Source organism: Acipenser ruthenus, chromosome 18 (assembly GCF_902713425.1).
Source record: "Acipenser ruthenus chromosome 18, fAciRut3.2 maternal haplotype, whole genome shotgun sequence".
Lineage (NCBI taxonomy): Eukaryota > Metazoa > Chordata > Actinopteri > Acipenseriformes > Acipenseridae > Acipenser > Acipenser ruthenus.
In genome coordinates, this window is record NC_081206.1 from 19,841,527 (window position 1) to 19,865,065 (window position 23,539).

General features: G+C 39.2%; 1 protein-coding gene across 6 annotated transcripts in view; it reads left to right on the plus strand.

The window, feature by feature from the left end:
* Positions 1 to 23,539, plus strand: part of kif26ab (kinesin family member 26Ab) — a 118,087-nt gene that overhangs the window by 68,095 nt on the left and 26,453 nt on the right. For 5 of the 6 annotated variants that reach the window (XM_058991452.1, XM_058991451.1, XM_034058280.3 and 2 more), the window contains one exon: positions 20,029 to 20,212. In XM_058991452.1, coding sequence (XP_058847435.1) covers positions 20,029 to 20,212 — 184 coding nt within the window. Of the gene's footprint in view, positions 1 to 15,105; positions 15,214 to 20,028; positions 20,213 to 23,539 lie in introns of those variants that run through there. The other variant, XM_058991455.1, reaches the window with a different exon arrangement.

Below are 23,539 nucleotides of genomic sequence, written 5' to 3' on the forward strand. Positions count from 1 at the left end.
AGCTAAGGCTTGCTTGGGAGTTTTAATGACATTTCAGTGAGTGCCCGCAGCAACAAACCAAGCATAGACAACTTTGCAGTTTAATTAGAACTGGTCTAATCCTCTGTGCCCATATAAAGTTAAAATAAGCTAAATGGAAGCAGTTAAAGACTGGCCAGGGTGCTGAGAAACACAGATGTTCGCCTCTCATTCTGACAGTGGGAAGGCCCTTCTAGAATACCCTTTACAGCTTTTGCTGAAACAACAGCAGGTTCCAACAGCTGCACATGTTACACAAGTGACAATTTGTGGGCACTTTTAAATAAGCTTGTGTTTTTGGATTTTTATTTTTTTTTCCTGGTAACGTGTTGAGGGTTACGTTAAACCTGATTAGTTTGCTAGAGCTGGCTCATTTTAAACCCCTTTTTTTTTTTTTGCAAGATCCATAGGATATTGCAATGTAATACAGAAGTCGATTTTATTAAATATTCTGTTCCATTGAAGAAGCAACATTAGTCTGTTTTCAGATGTGAGCATGCAGGCAGATTGCTGGCAGTGAAGCACTTTTCTTTTGCTTCCAATGTCCAAAATGATTTGATTTATCATTTTATCCCCCTTTTAAGGTCGACATCTGGAAAAAATCTATCCATACCATAAATCTGATTTGCAGTTTCTGTGGTTTATGAGGCAGAGTGAATGGTGTTCCTGGTTTTAACTTAAGAGTCATTCAGCTTCTGGCTCCAAAGAGACTGCATGTGCTGCTACTGTAAAAACAGAGTTCCAGGCTCCAATCCATAGAATGGGAGGAGATATTAAGAATTGCCGAGCAAATGCTATCTTACATGTTCAGTGAAATAATGCATTATGTTGTGCATTTAATGTTCATAAAATGGTTAATATGTCGGTGTACATGTTTATACCTATTAGTAAAACAAGATACAATGATATCCACACACATCATTGCTTCATCTGTATAGAACTGCATTATATCTTTTGGTACGCCCTGGCATCGTACCATCTTTTGAATAGCTTTTTTTTAAATTTCATGATACAATTAGTATACTGACTTATGAGTTATGGTTTATAGAAGCTTCACCACTGATTCATCTAATATGCATAACTCCTATATTTGTGGTATATTTTCCCCAACACCTCAGCATTGTGTTTCTAACCGTTTCCTGATCAAATTGTTTGTCCTAAAACAAATGCCTGAATGGGTCAATGATGAGCAATTGCCCATTAGACTGAGCATGAAACAGTCCCATTATAATTGAGGTTACTAAAAGGCCAGACACCTTCTCAGTTTTAACTGTGGGCATGTGTGTGTTTTGGATGAGGCATGGGGAGGGCTAGTCAGCTTACTTGGGCTAACCACACTGATTGTTCTGTGACTGAGCATATGATTAGCGTATTGACAGTCCTTCCTAATGAAAAGGCACGACAAATAGCAGAGCCTGTGACCGCACAACAGTCAAATGACTAATGTATTGTTGTGCTGTGCATCAGACAGCTCAATTAGTATCTGTAAATTGCATGGGGGGATAATTTATTTGCAAAAGCAGCCTGCAAATGACGAGAGTCTAAAAGATGGGTACTGATCATTTTTGGAGATGTTCATGCCAGAGCAAGCCAGATCGAAATATTAGATCATTAAGAGCATGTGGATGAGACTAGCTTTATTAGGCTAACCAGCGCTTCATGGAATTCATGAAACTAAAACGTTTAACCTTGCTACTAGGGACACCTTTCCATGATTGCTTTGACAGCTGGCATAGTTACTTTACGAATGCCTGGGGGAAATAGGGATGTAGATTTACTGGGTGCCGAAATTCTTTTGATCAGGGTTGTTGCAGGATCATCAATTCCTTTGAGCAGCAAGGTTGTGTCTTTTGTGTTAAAGGACCTTGGGAAGTAACCATAGAAACACAAAAAATGAGTAAAGAATAAAAAGGAAAGGATTATTGAAAAATGAATGTACACATAAGAATAAAAGCATGCTGTATACATTTCAGCAAATATCAAACATGGTAACGCTATCGAAATGAAAAAACTATTAAAGAAGTCTAGGCTTGCTTATGTCTGTCTAACTGACAATGGTCCAGCTGTTCTACCATGCCCACACTGACCAATAACACATACAGCGGTAGATGGACAACATTGCAACTGGTATATCACAAATAATTTAGTCCTTTTAAAGCAGTTGAATTGAGCAGTCAGTAATTGCAGCCTACTAGCTAAAACAGAATTGAGAGTCAAACAACCTGAAAGACTTCTGAACCAGCTCAAAACATGACAACATTTTGGAGAGCCCAATGACCCTCCCTTTCAGACAGTGTACTTGGACATATATGTCTTGGTGTTTGTGGTCAAATGGCCTGAGCTACTGAAAATCTGGAGGGACAGTGTGCGAGACAAACAATGATAATACCAGTCTGTCAATCAGGACGAAGGAAGAAAGAAACAAATCGGCCATTTGCACGACACATTTTGACTGGCAGCTGTAATCCTTGTCCGTAACAAATTGACAAAACGGATTGAGCCGTGGTGCTGAAAGGAAATGAGAGGTTATGTTCTGAAGTGCTGCAGCAAAGCTCTGGAACTGGTTTGACTTACTGGATAGGAGCTGACCACAGATGGTAGGCAGACGTATGCTGAAGAGCAAGCTGCCTGCCTGTGGACTAGTTAAGAGGGATACTGTGGGTGCTGTTATGAGCCTGAGGTAAGCCTGTGGTCATTGACTGCCTGTATATCCATTAGCAGAAGATATTTACATTTGTCCCAGGAGTATGGTACTGTACTTTTGTGTTGAGATTGAACAACAAATTACATAAACAAAGGGTGTAAATTAAACTAAGACAATGATTTATGATTTAATTTGAATTATGCATAGTTCTTTATATACAGCTGCTAAAATCTGACTAAATTACAGTCTGCTTCCCTTGAAGACTTCATCATTTAAATGCTTTGCATTGCATAATGTCTGTAGAGTCGCATAACTGTCTGTGACATATGCAGGAAATCATCAAGTTGTAGGTGTTGACAGAGCCAGTACTTTAACCTCCTTAGGAACAACTTCAAAACTCCCTTCCCCAGGGCCCATTGTTGTAGTTACTCGGCCTCATTGAGCACAGCACACTTTCCCGCCCCTCTTTGTTTTTTCAGTAAATATAAATGGAGCCACAGGCTCCTGCACTGCCGCCGCCCCCCCCCCCCCCCATCTTAGCTCTTGACTCTTTCAGGGTGGGGGGCTGTAACAGGGCGAGCAGCCCTGTACAGTATTTGTTTGTTTTATTTTAGAACGGGGTCCCCCTCCTCCCGTGTTATTTTGTGTTTGTTTGTTTGTGTGTTTATTATTGTGTTTTAGGACGGCGAAGCGCTGTCCGTTTCATGTACTGTTTTGAGACTGGCGAAAAAGCCGGTCTTTTATATTGTGTAGTCGGTGGGGATCGGGTTAAAACCCCTTCCCTAAATACCCTCGTGGGAATGTGGCTGGAGCCTTAAGGTAATTATTGTACCAACTTAGGTAATTAAGGTTCCAGCCACAGACTATAAAAAACGCTCTCCAGGTTCATTAGGAGGAGAGTGTTAGAGGAGAGACGTAAGTCTGACTAAAAATAGAAGGAACGATTGCTACTTACTGTGAACCCTGAAGGTACTCGTATCCGTGGTTTTGTGTCTATTTGTTTGGCCAACGTGCCCTTTTGTTTGTAGAAGTGTTTTTTTGTTACTTAAAAACTGTTAATTTTGTTTATTATTTAATAAAACACTGAGCGCAGCCATAGCGCCTCAGTATTCACTGTCACTTTACTTGTTTTGGAGTCTGTTCTTCTGGGTCTGACGTCACCACACATGCCATCCTGTTCACAGGGGCACAATGATTAAACCACTCCACTGCCTTATACTTGGTTCCAGTTCTTAGGTTTCCAAAACCCTGATTCCAAAACATGTGTAGATCTGACTTTGTTATGCCTACTGGCCATGCTAGTGAGTTTGTATAGACATCCTTCTTTATTGCAGCAGCTCCCATTGCAAGTACTGGCAGGCCATTTCATAAATAAAGCCAGCCCTTGTTGTTCAACAGTTAGTTTCTTCCTGGATTTCGAACGCGAACTATCCTGTTTACATTAAAGCAGGTTAGAGTTTATCGGATATACAGTTATGGCAAAGTTGTGCATCGCTCATAGAATTGCCTAATTTTGCTTCATAAAGTCAAGGGCTTAGGGCTACTGCAAGAGGGCAGCTAATGGCAGCTGTTGTGACCTCTCCAACAGATTTGATTCGAATGTTTGGTGGACAGTAAACAAAGCATCTGACTGAATCCACCCTAACACTTGACAGGCTTGCCCTGGGGAGCTGCTGGTTCTTCAAATCTGTTTAGATTAAAGGAACATGAAGGATCCTTTTCTTTGGTTCATTGGCTATTGTTCACAAGGGGAATCCTTTTTTGAATTCCATAAGAGTTAAAAAAAAAAAATAGACCCTCCACTAACTAACCTAATTAGCAACTTCCCTTGCCGTCAGTTTATGTTCTACTGTGGGGATTTAAGCTTGCATTTCAAACGGTATGTAACTTTTTGTTTGCTGCATTTATATAAATTAAAAAGTTGTCATTCACAACTTGATTTGTAGTCTGGGCTGTGAATTGGGTCTTCTAACTTGGCAACGTCATCTGAAGACATTTACCAGAACTTGGGGGAGGCATTTTATTGCAGGAACTTGGAATCTTTAGCAAATAGCCATGTAATTGCTCTAACTATTCTTTCCAAGCAGTGGGTTGCCAATTCATATTAAAATGGGTACGAATGTTAAGGCGCTAATGCCTTGGGTGGCCGCATTGAATTGTAAATGTGAAGCTATGGTAGGTAGGCTGGTAACAGGATGCAGTGGGATATGGACTAATAGTGGGCAGGGAGTAGGTCAGAGAAGTGTTCTCATCCAATGATCTTTAGTGTTTTTTCTTTTTACCAATATGAGCCGTTGGTACTACTACACTGGTAAAATGTTCATATTATATAGTAATTCAGTACATAACCATGGAACCTTTTTTCTGCCAGTGGTTATGATGGGGTTTATTCAGGGTAATGCTATAATATTGTAGCGTTTCACGCAGTAAACAAAACAGAAGGAGACAACATGCTGCTTCCAGGTTCAAAGCTTTATTTAGGATCTCTTTCAGAGCCCACTGCTCTAGCCACTTGCTCTGGACCGACACAATGCGCGTGCAACACCCCCTTTTATAACTTAGCCCCGCCCCTTTATGCTAATCGGGTGCCAGAGCGAACAACTATCCCATTGGTCCCCAGCCGTACACTAGGACCAATGGGCACACACAACCAACAGCCAATGACAGGAACCAGGGCGCACAATGTGTGCAGGATCGCTCGCACAGCCACAGGGACAGAGCGAACCCGCAACTACAGGTAATAGACGGGGGCAGAGGAACACAATACAGCAGCATTAACAGCACAGACAGTAGAAGCAAGACGGAATACAGTACGCAAACACAATACACGGATTGCTACAATATTGTAATGGTATCCCAATGGTAACTGCTTCAAAGCAGTTAAAAACTTGTCCTGGATAGTCTGCATGCCTACAAGCCATGTGTTAAGAGTGGTTTACACATCATGCAGATACCTTAACTATGAAAGGCTATTTGCACTACAAGATAATCCCTTATCTGGAGTAAAAGTCAGGCCCTCTGGATTAAATTAACAGCAAAAATAGACCCCCACAAATACCAAAAACTGGAGCTGATCCTAGATGTTTTATACCCGGCCACCTTCCTTTAAGATCCGCCTGGCAGCCAGCACTCGGGAGTATGAATAGAGCCCATTTGTAGCTGGAGTATTAGGAGGTATTTGCATCGAGCAACTGGGTTTATATTGACTAATAATCTTGGTTTCAAAGGTAAAAGCTGTATATGTATATGTGTGTATGAATATAGCCCTCCTCTCTGGACCATATTTACACTCTCTCTCTCTCTCTCTCTCTCTCTCTCTCTCTCTGTCTATCTCTATCTATTATTTCGGATAGTGCCTTCTACTCGGTTTCTCATATGTTTACCCTTAGAATATATCATACATGTTTTTTTTTTAGATCCAAATGGTAAAATCTTATTCGGTTATAGAGGAGTTAAGATGACTTTTCTCTTTTGATGAGAATGCGTTTAGTTGATTTGCTTTTAAAAGGGAGTAACATTGTCTTTTGAGTCTTAGAAAATGGTCCTGTAAGCAGCGTATTATTTCTAGAGCCTGTGTCAGGTGCTTAAGCGCAGGAATTATTGCGCCAATGCTGAGAATAACATTGACAAAGGTTTCTTAATCCCTGTTTTGTATTGTAAATGAGATGTGGAAATGCATGATTTTATCATGAAATGTTGCTAATCTGGTTTACTCAAAATTTACCTTGCCTGTTAGGAGATGCTTTTAAATACATTTTAGTTTGAGGTTATGGAAAACTTGCAGAAATGTTTGAAATTATAATTTGATACCACCACAGTACCAATGTGTATTACCCTGAAAAGCTGTATTATAGCAGACTACAGTATTACAGTATCACAATCAATGTTAAACAGATATACTGTATAGAATGTAAAAGGTAATGAGATGGTACCATTGTACTGGAATAAACAATGCTCCAAACTGGTCTTCCTTTCCTTTTCTTGTTTGGAAGTACACACCAGCTTTTACTTACAAATTACCATAGAAAGTGCTCGTATTGTCAAGGCAGCCTGTTAAGTATTTACCTAATCACTGTGTAATGTATTTTTTCTCCCATTTATTTCTGGTTTACGACTTTGCTGGTGAGATGACATGGGCGCGGAGCTTGTTACAATTTAAATGAAGCTGAAAGTCGGCTATTCAATTGGATTGCAGTGTTCTGTGGGAGTCGTGTGTGTGTGCAAGTATCCAGGCAGAGAAAGTTTTACTTTCATCAGGGGAGTCAGGTTGGATTAATTTGGTTCTGCTTGGGTTAGCATGCAGCCCAAACTGCTGCAAGTCAGATTATACATGTATGTATTCAGTACAATATAGAGGGAGGGGCAATTGGGCATTGTGTTTGATAGCATGGACATATGGGGTGTAATTGCTTCCAGGTAAAGAGAGAAAATAAAAATAAAAATGCTTGCGTGATTTATTTCTCCTGCGCCCAATTTATCCAGATCGTATGACACAAAGTGGATTATTTCCTGAAGTAAGTCTCTCTCATGTCACATTGAATTGTTTTCTCAAGATTCGGTTATTTTAATAGTGTTTTAAGGATGTACTGTTGAGGTTGTGGTGCCTTTTTAAAGGTGTTTCTTGCCAACCTGAAATTAAGATATTACTTTTTTCTGCTGAATTTACTTGATGATTGCTGATTGTGAGCAACACAAGAGTAGAACTGTAGAAGCACATGGTGTTAAAATATATACACACACAGATCTGGCATTTTATAATAAGCCACATTATTCAGAGATACACACAGTAGATCTATTTGGCCTATTCTATACTGGATGGAGGTTGCTACAATGCCAAAGTGCCAACCATAAGACTTGGGATGTATCTAATACAAGTGTGTTATATTAGATATTCCTTTCCACATTGTTTATTGACTGGGGTATAGATCGCAGATTCAAAAACACATTGTAGGCTCTGTCTGTATTTGAAAACTGTGCTCGGCCAGGCTCTGATTAATCAGTTGCAGGAGTTCTCAGCAGCCATCGAACAGTTTGTTGTGATAGCCTGAGTGGGCTGCACAAATAAATAATCGCTAGGTGTCATCCCAGCTACAAAATGATTAATGAGAGATGAGGATAGCTCTTTTTTTTTTTGCAGATGATTAATTAGGCAGGCCTGCGACGTTTCAGCCCATACAAGTGTTGGGGGTTAAACTGTTTTGTCTATTTAATTTAAAAGGTATCAGAGGTTCTGATTATACAGTTAGATTTTCTTGTCTTCTGAGGAGAGGCAAAGGGATGTGCCCTTAAGGGACGGGTCTCCAGTTTGAACACCCTTGTTACAAAGCTGCATTTTCACTTTTGTTTCTGTTTGATCTATTACATAGTCTCATGAAGAAGATGCCAACAGTTGGAAACAGTTTAAGTTGATACGCCTGTACTAAATAGAAACAAATTGTTGCATTTCAACTACAGGTATTTTTCTTCAATGTAATGCTACCTCAAAATATATCGCCTTATCAAAATATCCAGTGGTTAGGGCTAGGTGGTACCACGTGTTAATTCACCAACCTCTCGTGCCTTTGGAGGCTTAGTTTGAATCTAGTTAAGCTCACAATTGAAAAGTTAGCTAGTTTCCACGAAGCTCCCAGTGAGCTTTAGTGGCCATTACCAAACCACATCACCGATCAGAACAATTCCCAGTCCCTGCTTGAGAGGCCTATGACTGAATGGCAGGGTGTGTTTAGGTCAGGAGAGTAAAATATATATATATATATATATATATATATATATATATATATATATATATATATATATATATATATATGTTTTCTTTATTTATATCAATAAGGTCTTTTTAGGATAGTTTGACTAAAGTGTGTTTTTTTTTGTTTTGTTTTTTACCCAAATGGTTTGGCGTTAACCCAAAAAGCACACGTCCTAATGTTGTGTATCGCTTGTCTATATCGGTTGTGCGTGCATAAATGAATAAGGGTTTTTCTCTCACAATCGGCAGTACCATAGTTGTTTCTATGAGCTAAAACTTGCCTGCCTGTACCTTTTCTTTGCCATTCAAAATGCAAAACTGAGCTAAAGCGGAAAACAAGTAACCCCAGGGTTAAAGAGCAGCTTAGTTTGTTTAGCACAGACACTTACACAAGGGTGTATTGTTACATCCATTTATTTGTTGTTTGTATTGATGGGCAATTAAAGAAAGCAATAAATGGAACTGCATATAACGGCCACTGTGACTTTTTTTTGTAGCATTTACTTAAATAAACAACAGGTTAATGTAGTAGAGCTTGGACACTATGCTGGGTCTAGAAAGACCAACTGAGTCTTGAAATCCTGAAGTGGTTCCTGCAGGAAGACTAAACTGAACTGTGGAGGGCTGGTAAAAACAGAACTTATAATGAATAACTTTCAAAGAGGATGTGTGTTTATACTTGAAAGGAGGGGAAATGCCGGTACTTGACAAAGATATTTTCTAAGGAAATGGTGAAAAGTCGAGGATGACTGTGTGAACGCACACTTGTTTGCATAGATTCCTGTACCTACAGAGGTTCTGCAAGAGTGTGAACTTTGTTAATAAAGTTACTGCCTGGTAAGGTTTCTGTTTTTTTTTTTTTTTTTTACAGCATAATCTCATTTCCTTGGAAGTTCTTTCCATTTGCTGGGGATTGAGAACTTTAATGAGTCCTGTGGGAAGGCAACATGGCCAGTAACCCCAATATTTTTAAGTGCTGAAGATTATTTTTAACTTTTGTTTCCCTATAAGACAACACTACCTAGAGCACAGTGCCCACACAGGCCCAGTCTGTCCCCAAGTAGGGTTTTGTATCTGTAATATTATTGCAAATAAACCTGCCCAGAGATCCGTCAGCAATTACTTGTGTATTTGTGTACTGGCAGGTGGTCTCTAAAGCAAGCAAGAACCTTGTTAAATGTAGAGGGACTCCTTATTGGCAACAGTAAACGAGATACAAAATCAATGACAGGAAGAGGTAAAATGTAAGCTTAGCTATTTGCAAACTGGGGAAAAAAACAAGCAATACAGGATGCTCCAAATAATATTGTTGTCCGGTTCAGTTTGAAGGTGTCTTTTCAAATTTATAGTTGATAACGTACCTACAATAAATGTACAGTGTATGGGTGTTTCCTCTGAAATATTAAAGTTAGAGCATCAGTTTCTGTTTTACTATAATATAATGGAACTTAAAGCTGTAATTATAACCTGCTGCACCTAGGCGTATGTCCGCAGAACCTATTGCTAAAACTGCCTTTGGTTACGATATGCTGCTGTGGGCAGATGCAGTATAAACACCAATGAATTCAATTTGACTTGAGAAAAAAAAACAGCAGCTTCAAAACTTCTTTCACTGGGTGAAAGTGTTTTTTTCATTTATTTATTTTTTTAATTTGAATTTTTCACATTTGGAGTCCAATTGTCTCTTTAAGACACCAGGGGGTTCTAGCCCCTTGCAACCTATGAGTGAAGCAATTTAGGGTTGACTCTAGTGTGGCTTTAGCAATCATATTACCATGTTCACTTCTCAAGCAGAAAATGATTTACTTTAATATCAACTGGCAGCTTGTCAGACGGTTGTATGTGCTTTGGACACAGCAGTTAGGTGGTAGCATGCAGCTTCTTCCCTCTCTTGTGGTATCACATAAGACCTGCTTTCTCATTCCATACTACATGCAGGCACAGATGAATACCAATAAGATCACATGAGATTTAAAATTTTTACACTTCCAGTTTGACCCTTTAGTATGTGTGTGTAGATAGTGTGTGTATTTAAAATAATTTAAAATAGGTATTGTGCTTCCCTGTGGAAATGATGTGTTTGCTGCTAAGAAAGAAGCCCACATTGCTTTAGTTCTGAATAGTGCAATGAAAATGTATTTGATATAGTTTTTATTATTATTTTATTAGCAAGAAGTCGGATTAGCACACCTGTCATTCTGTATTAGAAGAACAAAGGCCTTTCCTTAGTCAGCCAACTTTTTTTGGTTTCCAGCAGCTTTATCAGGTGTTGACCAGAGAATGCTGTGAAATTGATATAATTTCCTTTTAACCTGTTACATTTATTCCAGGAGCAGCCAGTATCCTTACACAACCATGAGATAGAGGCTCTCTGTCTTTCTTTCTTTCTTTCTTTCTTTCTTTCTCTTTTTTTTTTTAACACTCCTAGATGAGATGTATAGTCATTTTATTGTCTGCTGTGAAGTGTGCAGCTTGGGGAAAAATAACTCTCTGGGGTACCTTTACAAGACCACTTCTATAAAGCATGAAGCAAGTTAAGCAAAAAGCAGTTTCCATGTCTAGTGATAAAAAGAAGAGAGATCTTGTAGAAAGGGGAAAAATAGAAAGGAAGATTCTTTCTTTTCCTTATTTTCCTGGCTCTAATTGGGAAAAGAGAAGCCTCTGTCGTAAAGACGGCTTAGCAGATAGGCATGTCTTCTTGTTAGGAGATTTAAAGGATAACAGAAGAGTCCTTATGGGGATTCCATTGAAGGTAGATTTAAAGCAATGCTCTGGGAAGAAGCAGTCCTAGATCTGCTGTGCAGAAATGGAAAGAAAAGAACAAGAAAAGTAGGGGGAGGAAAGACCCAGTTTATTTTTATAGTGTTTACAGTGGGGGGTTGTGTTCTCTTCTCTAAGAGGGAATCCTTAAAGGTTACTCCAAAAATGTATTTGTGAAGAGCTGCTTGAAGCTTTAAGGACTTCTCTCTTCTTAGATTCCCCACCCTCCCATTTAAATTATTAACAAACACTGCTTTTTATTACATTATCATTTCTTATGTTACCAGTTTATTACATGTATAAATTACATACATACATACATACGTACATACAGGTTTTGGGTCTGGGAGTAACTTACCCTCTAATAACACTGAGAGTAAAATGTAACATTACCTTGAAGTCATGAGTAATCTCGATTTTAAATACTGTACAATCTTTAATGGTAATTGGGTAGGCATTAAAAAAAGAGCCTTCCATTTTAAATGTTTCTTTTGAACTAATGTACAAGCCTGGGTGTGTTCTTCAAGGTTAAAGAGAACAGGAATGTCAATTTGTTTTATTATTCTCTCAACCTCATTGCTGGATCTTCTTGCTCCTGATCTTCAGCTCCTATCCACAGCAACAGTGCCTCAAACCTAAAGGTGACATCATCTTTGAAGCCCATAATGTGATGTCATCTTTGATTAATCATTTACTTTGCATTAACCAATGACCTTAAAGGTGCAAGTCTTCAAAGAGAATGTGTATTTTTTTTTTTTTTAAGATACACAGCTTCTTTTCTAAGTGATACCCATATAGATTAGTGTTTCACTGAATAAAGGGGTTTGGGCTCTTAGTGTATGTGTGTGTCATTTAGTATGCTAGACTTCTAGGAATATACACATTTAGCACTACCACAGTTTAAAATAATTTTTTTTTGTATGATAAACCTGTTTTCATGGATACAGGTGATTCCACTTTAAGAGAATCAAATCAGTTATTTTATACAATGTTAGTTAGTATACAATGCTGTATTTCTACAGTTTTGGAATTTTAGTAGTATCACGTGCTGGTAGGTATTTTACCATTTATATATTGCTAGCGGTAAATTGCATGAAATTGATTTTCTGTCAACTTGGTCCGGAACTTTATTACTGTGTGGAGTTTGATGCACCACCTATTATCAATAGACAGTCGGTACTTTATTTGACATGCCAGATAGATGTTTCATCCGCTGACTGCAAAACCTTGCTTGCACTCCCCCCCCCCCCCCCACCCCACCCCACATGCAATCCTTCAGCAAGTAATCCCTTCGTATTTAAGCACAGCCTTCACCTAAGGACATCCAGACTTATTGCCAAACTTCAAATGTAGGAAGAAATATTTTGAAAGTATTGGATTTAATAGCTTAAGCCTTTAAAGCTCTTTATAACCCCCCCCCTTCCCCCTCGCGTCTGTTCCCCAGAATATGGGTAGAGGTGAGACTGTAAATCGGTCCCCTGCTTTTCAGAGTGATCAGATTGTTCATCATTTGCATAAATGTTCACGGAGAGCTATTTTCTATCCAGTCAAATGAGCGAGTGATGGGCTATTTATCTGAAGCAGAGGCAGGGCTTGTGAGTAATATAGTCTGATATCAGACCATGCGATCTGCTCCGGCTGAATGGCTAGACTGCCGTTATCTTGTCTGCGGAGAAAAGGGGAAGAAAAGGCAATGTCAGGGATAGTAAATGGGACCAAAATGGTAATTAGCCCCAGGGCAAACTGCCGATTGTTAAGGGGAAGACACATTTTCACAAACATGCTAATAGGAGCACTCACTAATGACTGTCTGGAATTTTTCTTGCTAATTTGACACACACTGAAAAGAGCTGGAGAGATTATTGACACCGGGGCAATTGCTAGCTTTGCAAAGCACCCCCACCACCACCCTCCTTTCTTTGGAGTTTTGGATATAGATGTTCTGCAGATAACGAAGCATTGAAGGCTGCATTGTTTTCATTGAACAGGATCTTACATGTTATCAGAAATTTATTTTACTTGAATATATATCTATCTCTATCTATCTCTATCTCTATCTATCTTGATCTATCTATCAATTTAATTTGCAACTCTGTCATGATGAATTTGTAATTGTGGGGGAATTAGGTTTAGGATTTCAATGAATGGACCTTTCCAAAGCCACTTCCCCCTCACAAGCATTTCATAGCCAAAAAAAAAAGGTTTGCTTAAACTTGATTGTCTACCCATTCATCAATAAGCATGCCATCTCTGTGTTTGTATGCCTGAGAGGTGTTCATGTAATACTGTATCTACTAGTGTTTTTTTTTGTTTACAAATGCTTGAGGTTCGAATAGTGTTAATTTGAAAAACATAATTCAACAAGTTGTCATATTTGAAATAATCAGACCTTAAGCCATTCCACTGGTTGCATTGCTAATGTCCCTGGAACAGAAAATATGGAAATGGGATACTTTGGTCATTCATTCTTTGTTTGAATTATCCAAGTCATATTTTACAGTATATCTATAATAGAAAAACAAGATACCAGATAACCCAGTCTCTGGAAGCCTGGATTTAAATTCAGCTAAGGTTGCAAGAAAATTGACACTGGTGTTTTCAAGTTTGTAGGCGTTATTGCACCTCACAAAATATTTACTGAATTCGGCACAAGAGTGAATGGCAAGGGGTGTTCATGCCAGAGCGGAGGTGGGCTAGCACTAGTGAGAATGTATTATAACTGCTAACTGACATACTTTAATTCTGGGGACTTCCAGTAGGTGGAAGCTGATTCCTCTTAAACCAAGCTGATGTTTTCCCTATGTTTGTCAGCCAGTGTTTAAGATATCTCCAACTGCAACCAACACAGCTCTGCTCTTGTTGGTCTGCCTCGTCCTGCTTTTCTTGCGCGCTTCTCTTTTGTGACTTGATGATCCTTAGTCTTTCTAGCGCTGTTTTCAGTTTGTCTTTCTTTCTTTATTCTCCCAGCCTTTCTGCTTGTTCTTATTCTTTCTTTGCATTTCTGTCTGTCACTGATCATCAATCTTTCTCTCTCTTTCTCCTATCTATCCGTCCATATATCTATGTATCTATAATTAATTACCTTATTTCATGCATCTGTCTAATGACATCCTATGCAGGGGGGAAAAAAGAGCTAAAAAAATCTCTTTGAAGTCCGAGGAAACTGAATAACAACAGGCCCTTTTTTTGGCTTATAAACTATTCATAATGAGCTTTTCCCTTGTAAGAGGAGACTGGAGGCAAGGTGCAGTGATCAGATATCAGTAGTGTATTGATACCCCAGCTGGCAGTAGGGGGAAAAAAAGGGGCTGGGCTGTTGGGAGAAGCAAGGACAGCTGCCAGGATTTTCAGCAGCTCTGAGCTGGAGCATTTTTCTTCCCGGAGGATTGAAGGCAGGTTTTCTCTACTTTTAAAGCTATCGCTGTGGCGGAGGGAATGCATGAGGCACAGTCATCAGCTCTCTGGCTTTTGAAAGAGAGCAAATTAGGCAGGGAGTGGTGGTTGGGGAAATAAAACAAAAGGACAAGAGAATAAAGCTTTTGGGAGCGGTGCTGGAAAGAGATACTGTCAAGGAGTCTGCTAAAGGAGAAACACTTATTTTCAGAAGGGAAAGCGGAAGGGTTGGAAAATGCACTGCGAAGCCCCAACTTTGAATCCCCTCCACTGCTGCCTCCGATTTGCCGTGCGAGTAACTTTTAAAGAGCCCATTCAGGCTGGGCATTCAAGACCTTGTCTCTCCTGCTGCTGACACCTTGTGCTCACCACTGTTGCAATGTCTCCGGCTTTTCTTTGTCAAGCTCAGCGGTTTGTCACAAGTCACTGTGTAATCATGTGGAAACCTTGATTGCAAGTGGAGCAAAGTGGACCCCCCCCCCTCCCTCTCTTCTGACAAACCCCAAACCCCTGCTTTGCATTTATCTATATATGTTTCTAAAACACATGCAGGATAATGGAGTGCCGGGATGAAATGGATGGGAAAGTTAAAGTTTTATTGGTTTCACAGACTGGTTATGAACACTAAATAAATGATGGATTGGAGAGAACTGTAAGTACAGACCCACATCTTTTACACTGTTTGCTCCTGATATTGGTTCACAGCAGTTGTCTCTGTAAACCAACATCATGTTTACCATCAGTCATATTTAAAGAAAAAAAAAAAAAAGCCTTTGCTATCATTTGTACTATTCAGTAAAAACACAGTTTCTGCTAAACCCTTCAGGAATCTTTTAAAAAGAGGGGAGGTGGGAGGGGGCAAAATATATTATGAGTATGTGCAGATCAAAAGGTGTTTTCAGAAATACTGTCGATGCCTTCAGCCTTTTAATGATCAAAGCAATGCTGATAGCCAAGTTGATGCCATTTATGTCACTAAACAGGTGGATATGTCTAGAAAGCAACTGATCAAACTGTGGATTTCTAAATATATCTATGCTTTTCTGCACGTTGTGTGATCAAAGAGACCTATGTCGACAGCTAAATGTGCAAGCAAGCCAGTGACAAGCACATCATTTTACCGTTAATGCCTTTATACATCAACAGCATCAGAATACAATATACTGCTACTGTTGGCTATTGATAAATACAATAGTGGTATTTATTTAGTCTATCTGAAAACGCTAAATGAACAGTCCCCATCTCTGTTTGGTGTTTACACCAGATTCACTAATTAGTAGATTAGGTTAAGCATAAGCTTTCGGTGGGAATGCTTTGTTTGCATGAGTGAGCAGTAGATGGGCAAATGCAGCCCTTGCACGCCCCACTCCCTTTCACAAACCCTTCCCCTGGGAAGCGCCTCCTGTACACTTTTTATGGAAGTAATAATTATTTCATCAGGGGCTCATGTATTTCTTGATTATTTTGCACAGCTTCAGGGGTGGAAGGAGGGTGTCTGGCAGGACCGTGAAGTTCAAATTGCTGAGAACGGGACACTAATGAGCCAGCTAAGGTTTTCCAATATGCAAACAGACACACACACACACACACACACACACACACACACACACACACACACACTGCTGTGACTGGCACACAGGAAAACCTAATTAGAGCTTGTAACACATCAGAGTGGCATAACACATTAAAAGCAATTGCAAATTCTGAAGAACCTCAGCAAAATTTCATCTGTGTTTTAATGTGGCTTAAAAATGTTTTACAGGTACCTACCTAAAGAAAGCCTGATTTTATATCATGTTAATTCACAGAGTGAGTGTCAAAGGAAGGTTCAATTTCATTATAGGTTGCTCAGTTGGTAGTGCATAATCTTATGTGCCAAAAGGTCACAAAACTTGTATCTAATTTTGCGTTCACCTCGACACACTCCAGCTCCTAGCCGTCTACCCAGCATGGTGTCAGGGAAGCTTGGCTGTAAATGGTGCTTTTTAGAGTAAATCTACATCAAATTCAAATCCTGTATGGAGTCAACTTGGATAGTGTATCTGTCAATATAGGACTCCATAAAGAACGTCGCCTTAGTGCTGACACTTGCCTTTATGAGATACGAAACCAGATACCACCTTTCCTCTGCCAGTGGCAGCAGTGTAATAGTCAGATCTATTAAATATTTCAAATATATACATTTATATTCAAATTCTGCCATGTGTGCACATATTTTCTTTATATGTGACTGAAGTATACAATCCCCTACATTTCAGTAGGGGAAATGTGTAAGTTTTTACATATGTCCGTATATGGTCATCCAGATGTTTCATATTGTATATCTACTGTGGATTTGTACACAGTGTTTTAAATTTTTTATGACAATATATGTTCAGCATCTATGTATGTTATGTATGCATAATACAGGACTATTCCTTGTGGAATGCAATTCAGGTTATCTATCACTGAAAAGAGAATTAGACGTTGGCAACCTGTTTTGCTTCACAGTCGCCAGCAGCATGCTAATGCACTGTCGCTGTTTGTCTGCTTGACACCATGCAAGCACTGAGATGCGTTACTAAGTTCAAATAACCAGAATGTTAAAATTGCACAGACCAAGACAAGTGTCGGAGTTAAACTCCACCTTGAATTATATTACCTTGTAGTTGTATGGCACTAGTTTCGTCAAATTTGCTTATGGTAATAATTTTGAATATGTGCCCCTTTGAGTCTAAACTTTTGAATGACTTCTGTTTTCCTACTTAAAATATAAATCTTGGTCACAGTTTAAAACTCTATTATTTTGTTGTTTTATTAATGTCGGACAGAGTATTTTTAAAGACGCGTTTATTTTTTTTGGCATTGGAGGCATTAGGATGTCCCTGTGTCTGGTGGTTGAAGGAGCTGCTGAGCTGTGGAATTATTCATGGGTTCCTGTGTTAATTCGCGGTTTGCACCTCCTGGGTTGAACGTAAAGTGCCACTCTGTGAGGAGTCTAGCCAGCCACACGTCTGTCGCTTTGTTTTTCTGCCACACTCTAGAACTGCCTCAATGTCGTGGAGTCATTTAATATGCCAAAAATGGCAAACGGAAAATGTAAAAAATCCTGCTACACTCCACCTTGATTATACTTTCAGTGGAAAAAATAATGGCAAATAACAAAATGTTTACTTGTACTGAAGCTAATTTAAACATGCAATATTAGGAAATTAAAGGGCATTTTCCTTTTAAATATCCTGTTTCATTCTCTTTTACAGCATTATAGAGCACTATAGAAGGTCAACTATTAAATTACAGATTTTAAATGCAGTAAACATCCTGCTACTGTAGGCGGTTGACACAGAAAAACTGGAGGGTACCAGAGTACTATGTAGAGAGAACACGAATTTATGTATTTGTTTAACATTTTTAATTAATGTTCTCACTTGGTTTGACCCTAATTAGATGCAACATATTGTTCCCAATTAATGTACCAGTACAATACCATCTTAAAACTTCTTAGTCACTATTTGCTCGTCAAGTCTGCTGCTATTCTGTTGCATCAATGTAATCTGCAACAGTTCAGCAGAATTAGTCTGTGCTGTGCTGCTTTCACAAGCCAGCTAACGATTCCGGTCCATTCTGTGGTTGTCTACATTTCTTTGTTCAGAGGTGCCAAAGTGTAGGCGTTTGTTTGTTTGTTTGTTTGTTTGTTTGTTTGTTTGTTTGTTTGTTTTCTTGGAAAGCAATTTTCACATTGAGTATGTCTTTATTAGCACTCTGTATTACTAGGTAATGTCGATAAGGGTTGAAGTTTTCTGAGTCGGTTATGCAGACACTTAAAATATATTCTATTAAAAAGAAATAGTGGGAGGCGTGCCTTATCTGTCCTCAACTTTATGAAGAAATGTCATTTATTGTGGACGGGTCACCCAGAAGATTAGAGTATATCACTTTTCAAAACTTTATCGCCCGTTCATTCCAACTGGCCTCACTGGCGACAGGGAGATTCTTTTTGTTTTGTTGGTGTGTCTTAGATTTCAGCAGGCTTTTTTGGGGCCACAGCTGCTAAAACAATTTAAGAAAAGTTACAGCCCAATTGAAACTCCACTCTGAAAGAAGTAAGTGCGTCTCAGTCTGGCTATACCTGTATCTGCCCATTATATTTATATGTACATGTTGCATTTGGATAAAATCTGATTAGAATGAAGTGAGCTGATTTGTAAAACAGGCTGCGATGACAACAAACAGCTGTTGTGCGGATGTGAATGATGTTAGATATCGGCATGTTTGTTGAGGTATGAGATACATTTTGCACTGTGTAATGTATACTGGATATGTGTGCTATGTTTAAAATCCGATTTATTACTTATTTAACATTATTTATAAAGACTTGCCATGTCTGTCATATTTAGGTATGTTGCATGCTGTGATCTATTTATAAGTTAGTACATCGTGTGCTTGCCTTTACATAAAAAAAGTATATATTTTTTTATATTTTGTTTATTATTTTGTTTTGGATTTTGTGTAACAATGAAAGAAAGATCGATAATGCTTTTCTGTTTACACGCTCAAGCTCTGTGTCGGAGGAACGAGATAGCCACAAAAGCTGCTTCTCTTAATACCATGTATTAAGATAGAATCTGTTAACGCATACTTTGTTTACTCTTCTATATGCACTTCTAAGGGACGAAAAAAAGCTGAGGCCTTGACTGCTTTTGGTTCTGTTCGTTCCATCTGTGCGAAACATCATTTTTGGAAGAAATCCAGTAATGTGGCCTAACAGTAATGCCTACCCAGACATTTCATCCATCGCACATCACTGATCATGTGTAGGGTGTCTCTTGGAGATTGTGTAATCGAGATGGCTGCGAAACAAAGCTGAAGGACTCTGGCTGCTCAAGCTGTGAGCATTAATGTCGTATTTACAATAAGAGACACGCTGCACATGACATATTACGTTATTATAAATCACACAAATAAAGACAGTACACAGGAATAGCTTTAAAATCCCCAAATATATTTTGTCACAAAATGGTGCAGTCTAGATCTGTGTAGGCCTACAGGTGCTGTGTTTTGGAGAGACAATTTATTTTTTTTAAAGTGCAACCGGAGAAACTTTACACCAGTAGCATTAAGGGATTCAATGTATTTTACCTTGTTCAGATTGTAGCAATTTGAATTTAATTGCTTTTATATTTCTGCAATTTCAGTAATATTTTCTTAAAGGTTCCAGTTGTGTTTGTATTTTTATTGTTATTTTTATGTATTTTATTCTTGAACATTGGTGTAGTGTTCTATTCAAGGGATGACCTCTGCACACAGGATAAGATGTACTGTATTGATTTTTCATTTTAAATCAAATTAGTCAGGGGGGAATTTGGTCCTTTGTTAGTATTTTAGTCCCTTGTTAGATTTTAGCCATGAAACAAGCCCCCCCCAATCCCCCCCATCCCCATCTCTAATGGTAGTTTTCAAGGTCTCTTGTTTTGTTTTTTCTATACAGGGCGGCACAGAAGCTGAACCTCTCTTCAAAGCGAAAGAAGCATCACCCGCCATTGCCTCACTCCCAGGAGCCCTCAGTCTACCCAACCAGCTTCAGTGGAATTCTGCAGCTGTCCCCTCCCCCTGCACCGCCATGCCTTCTGAGAGCTGTGTCAAAGGTCAAGGACAACCCAGGAATGGGAAAGGTATGGAGAGGAATTGCTTCTTCATATTCTATTGTATGTTGGAAGCAGTGATCATGCCGCACTGGCTGCAAATATGCTAATTGGAACATCACAGGCAACATAAAACATTCAAACACTTTTGGGGGGGAGATTTTCCCATTTCCCCATTGTAAGATTCTGCAATAGTGATAATCAATTAAAAAGAAATGTGGAGAGCCATGTTAATAATACAACATTGTAGAGGGTCACATGATGATATAATCGCCTTCATTCCCCACACCATGAATTTTTCACACTATCCTGTTTACTGAATCGTCATTCATCAGTCATGTACAAGATGTTGCAACTCCTTCAGACTGGTTGGTTAAAGTGCTGCTGTTCAGGCAAACCAAGGGGATTCACAAACTAGACATGACAGCAGTGTACGGGAATAGCCGGTGGGACGAACCTCTGGGCTATATGAAAAGGATACATAATAGGTTAGGAAGCTTTTCACCATAAAATTGTCGGTTTGAGTCCATCAGTAGTCACTGACAAAGTAATGTTTAGTTCTGGTGGTCTCAGCCCAGTTGCCTAGTGGAAGAGCAACAAGGATGGCCATGCAGTCCCTCAGTCTCTAGAAAGGACCCTCAAGGGTTAGGCAGTGTGAGGAAAGTGTATATGGTCCCAGCCTGTACAACACCTGTTCTGTGGGAGAATGAAGGACTTCATTCTCCAGTGTCACTATTCATCACAAATAAACATACACTAGAATGACAATCCAACAGGGTGGTGCCTAATGCGGCTACACTGGGCCAATTTAATTTCTCCAGGGGTATTAAACCAACCCAGCTCTGATTTGCATATGGAAAATGAACAGAAGCAAATTAAACATTAAAATGACATGAATTAGAAATAGTTCATTGAACGCATGGTGTGTAGAGTACATCTTTATTACTGTTAAAGAAGAGGGGGTGTGTGTTCAGGTCTAGCTGCAACATAAGGGAAAGTTCAGCTTCAAAGCTGCAATGGAGATGGATTGTAGTGTGCTGAATGTTCTTCACAGCAGAAGAACCCTGTCTAATTGAAGCAATGCACATAATTAAACCTTTCCAGGCTGACTGGTAATCGTTCACCCTCTAGATGATGGTCACAGTTCTTTCTTGGCATCTGTATGTTGGCATTTAAATACCTGGGTTTGTGAGGATCAGAATCGGCATCACAGACAGAAAGATAAAACTGATAAGTCAAGTAGTCAAATGTTTTGGTATGTGTGTGAACATCAGTGTTTAAAGACATGAGAGGCTAGTGAATTGCCCATGTCTTACATTTAATATGGAGTAGGCAATTTGCCCATTCTAAAAAAAAAAAAAAAAGCCCATTAACATTCAACAGTGGGCATGTGCAGACAAGGGTAATGTTAGTCTATGCTACTCAACTTAAACAAACACTCAGTGCTTAAGAGTTGTTTTCTTTTTAAATGTAATCTGATCTAGAATAAATAGATGTACTGTACATGCTGATGTATTCAATACCTTGGTAAATGTATCGGTTATTTAGCGTTGTTTGTCCTGTGTATAACCTGAGCATTAAAAAGCGTCCCAGTTTGTCAGCACTTTGCTGTGGGCATGGCCCCTTTTGCTTTGAATTTTACAACTTTGTCTGTACTGAATTAACAGTTCTGCATGATTTTAATACTCTCCCCCTCGTGGAAAGCACAGCGGGGATATGAAATTGTGTCACTATGCTTTATCCTGTAGCATCATTTGTCTAGCATTGTAAAGGTCTGCATTAGAGAAAGAAAAATGGCTCTGCCTTCTGTTAGAACTCCTTCGATTTTTCTCCCTCTACATCTCCCTGCCTGACGAATGTGTAGATCGTAACAGATGGATTACACTGCACATTATATCATGCTTTCATACGTTGTTCATTTATAACAGCTTGCTTGGCCCCCGCAACAGGAAACCGTAGGCAGTGCATTGGACACAGCTTTTCAAGTGTGCTGGGCTGACTTGGAAAGAAAATTCAAATGCCCAGAAGATACAGGCAAGAGAGAGAGCAGTTTTTTTCCCCCCCTAACGGTAGTCCGGATAATGTCATGAAGTCTTGCTCGCAGGAAGTATTCACTAACTTTGGTGGCTGTCCTCATTCTCTTTTTCTGTTTAGTGAGCTGCATTATGCCTGGACATTACTTGTGCTACAGTACCTCGTTGAGGGTGATAGGGTAGTTATTTTTGCCAGTGAAGTTTTTGTCTCCTTTATGGCTTTGATATTTAGTGCCAGTTGCTTTGCTTGCCTTTTGGACTTAGCAAAACTCACTTCACCAAAGTTCACCAGATGTTTATGCTTGTTTAATCACTTCTGTTATTGGTGGGGAAACAAAAGGGTGAAGCAGCTATGTGATCAATTATGTGTTGTAGTGACTGCCTTAAAGCAGTGCGCCATCAGATTGCCATGGAGTGTTGAACACAGTTTGTGCTTTATGAAGACACTGAATGGGCAGATGTGAATGCACAAGCCTTATGTTAACAATTGCTGTTATTACCTGTATTTGCTGTTAGTTTTAAACATGTTTTCTCGGTTATCTGACAAGTCACTAAAGACCTACAAACCCCAAATCATTTAGATGTAAAACAGTCCTTCCTTTGTAGAATGAAGCAAATTAAACTTGTATGCTTCCTAACTGGTAAAATGGAGCCGCCACAATGTGAATCCCATAAACAAAATGGTTGTGTGGTCTCTCTCTGGAAGTATTTAGATTTAATGTTACTGGTATACAGAGAGTCATGGCTGAAACAGCATTTTTATATTACCATTGGAAAGAACTTTGAGTTCACTTTCTGACATGAATGTGCTATGTAAGATAATTAATCACACATTGCAGTATTAGTGGAGACATCTCTGCCATTATGCCCTAGCTAAGTGGCATCCTAATTCAGCTGGAGTACTATTAAAGCCTGCATACAGGAGTTGTATTCTGCAAAGTGCTACACAGGTTTTTAATTCAAGCCTGCTTATATCTTGTCAAACAGCAAGATGATCTGCCAAAACTGTCCTGCGGAAGATGCAAAGAACAGCAGTCTTCAACAATGTAAATACAGCCAAGCTTAAAATAGAACTGCTTCACATGAGGTCTGACAATCCATTATTGCCAATACATAAACATATCTATTGTATTCATATATTATTACTGCACTATGTACTGTTACACAGTCACCATACACATACAGTGCACATTGCCACTGCATAACCTCTGCTGTTGGTTGGTTGGTGTTATCCGAGATTGACTCATTCGTCGCATTGAAAGTTACCTCATTGTGTAAGCTGCAGAGGTCACCTAAATGCACTGTTATAAATAAAACATGGCCA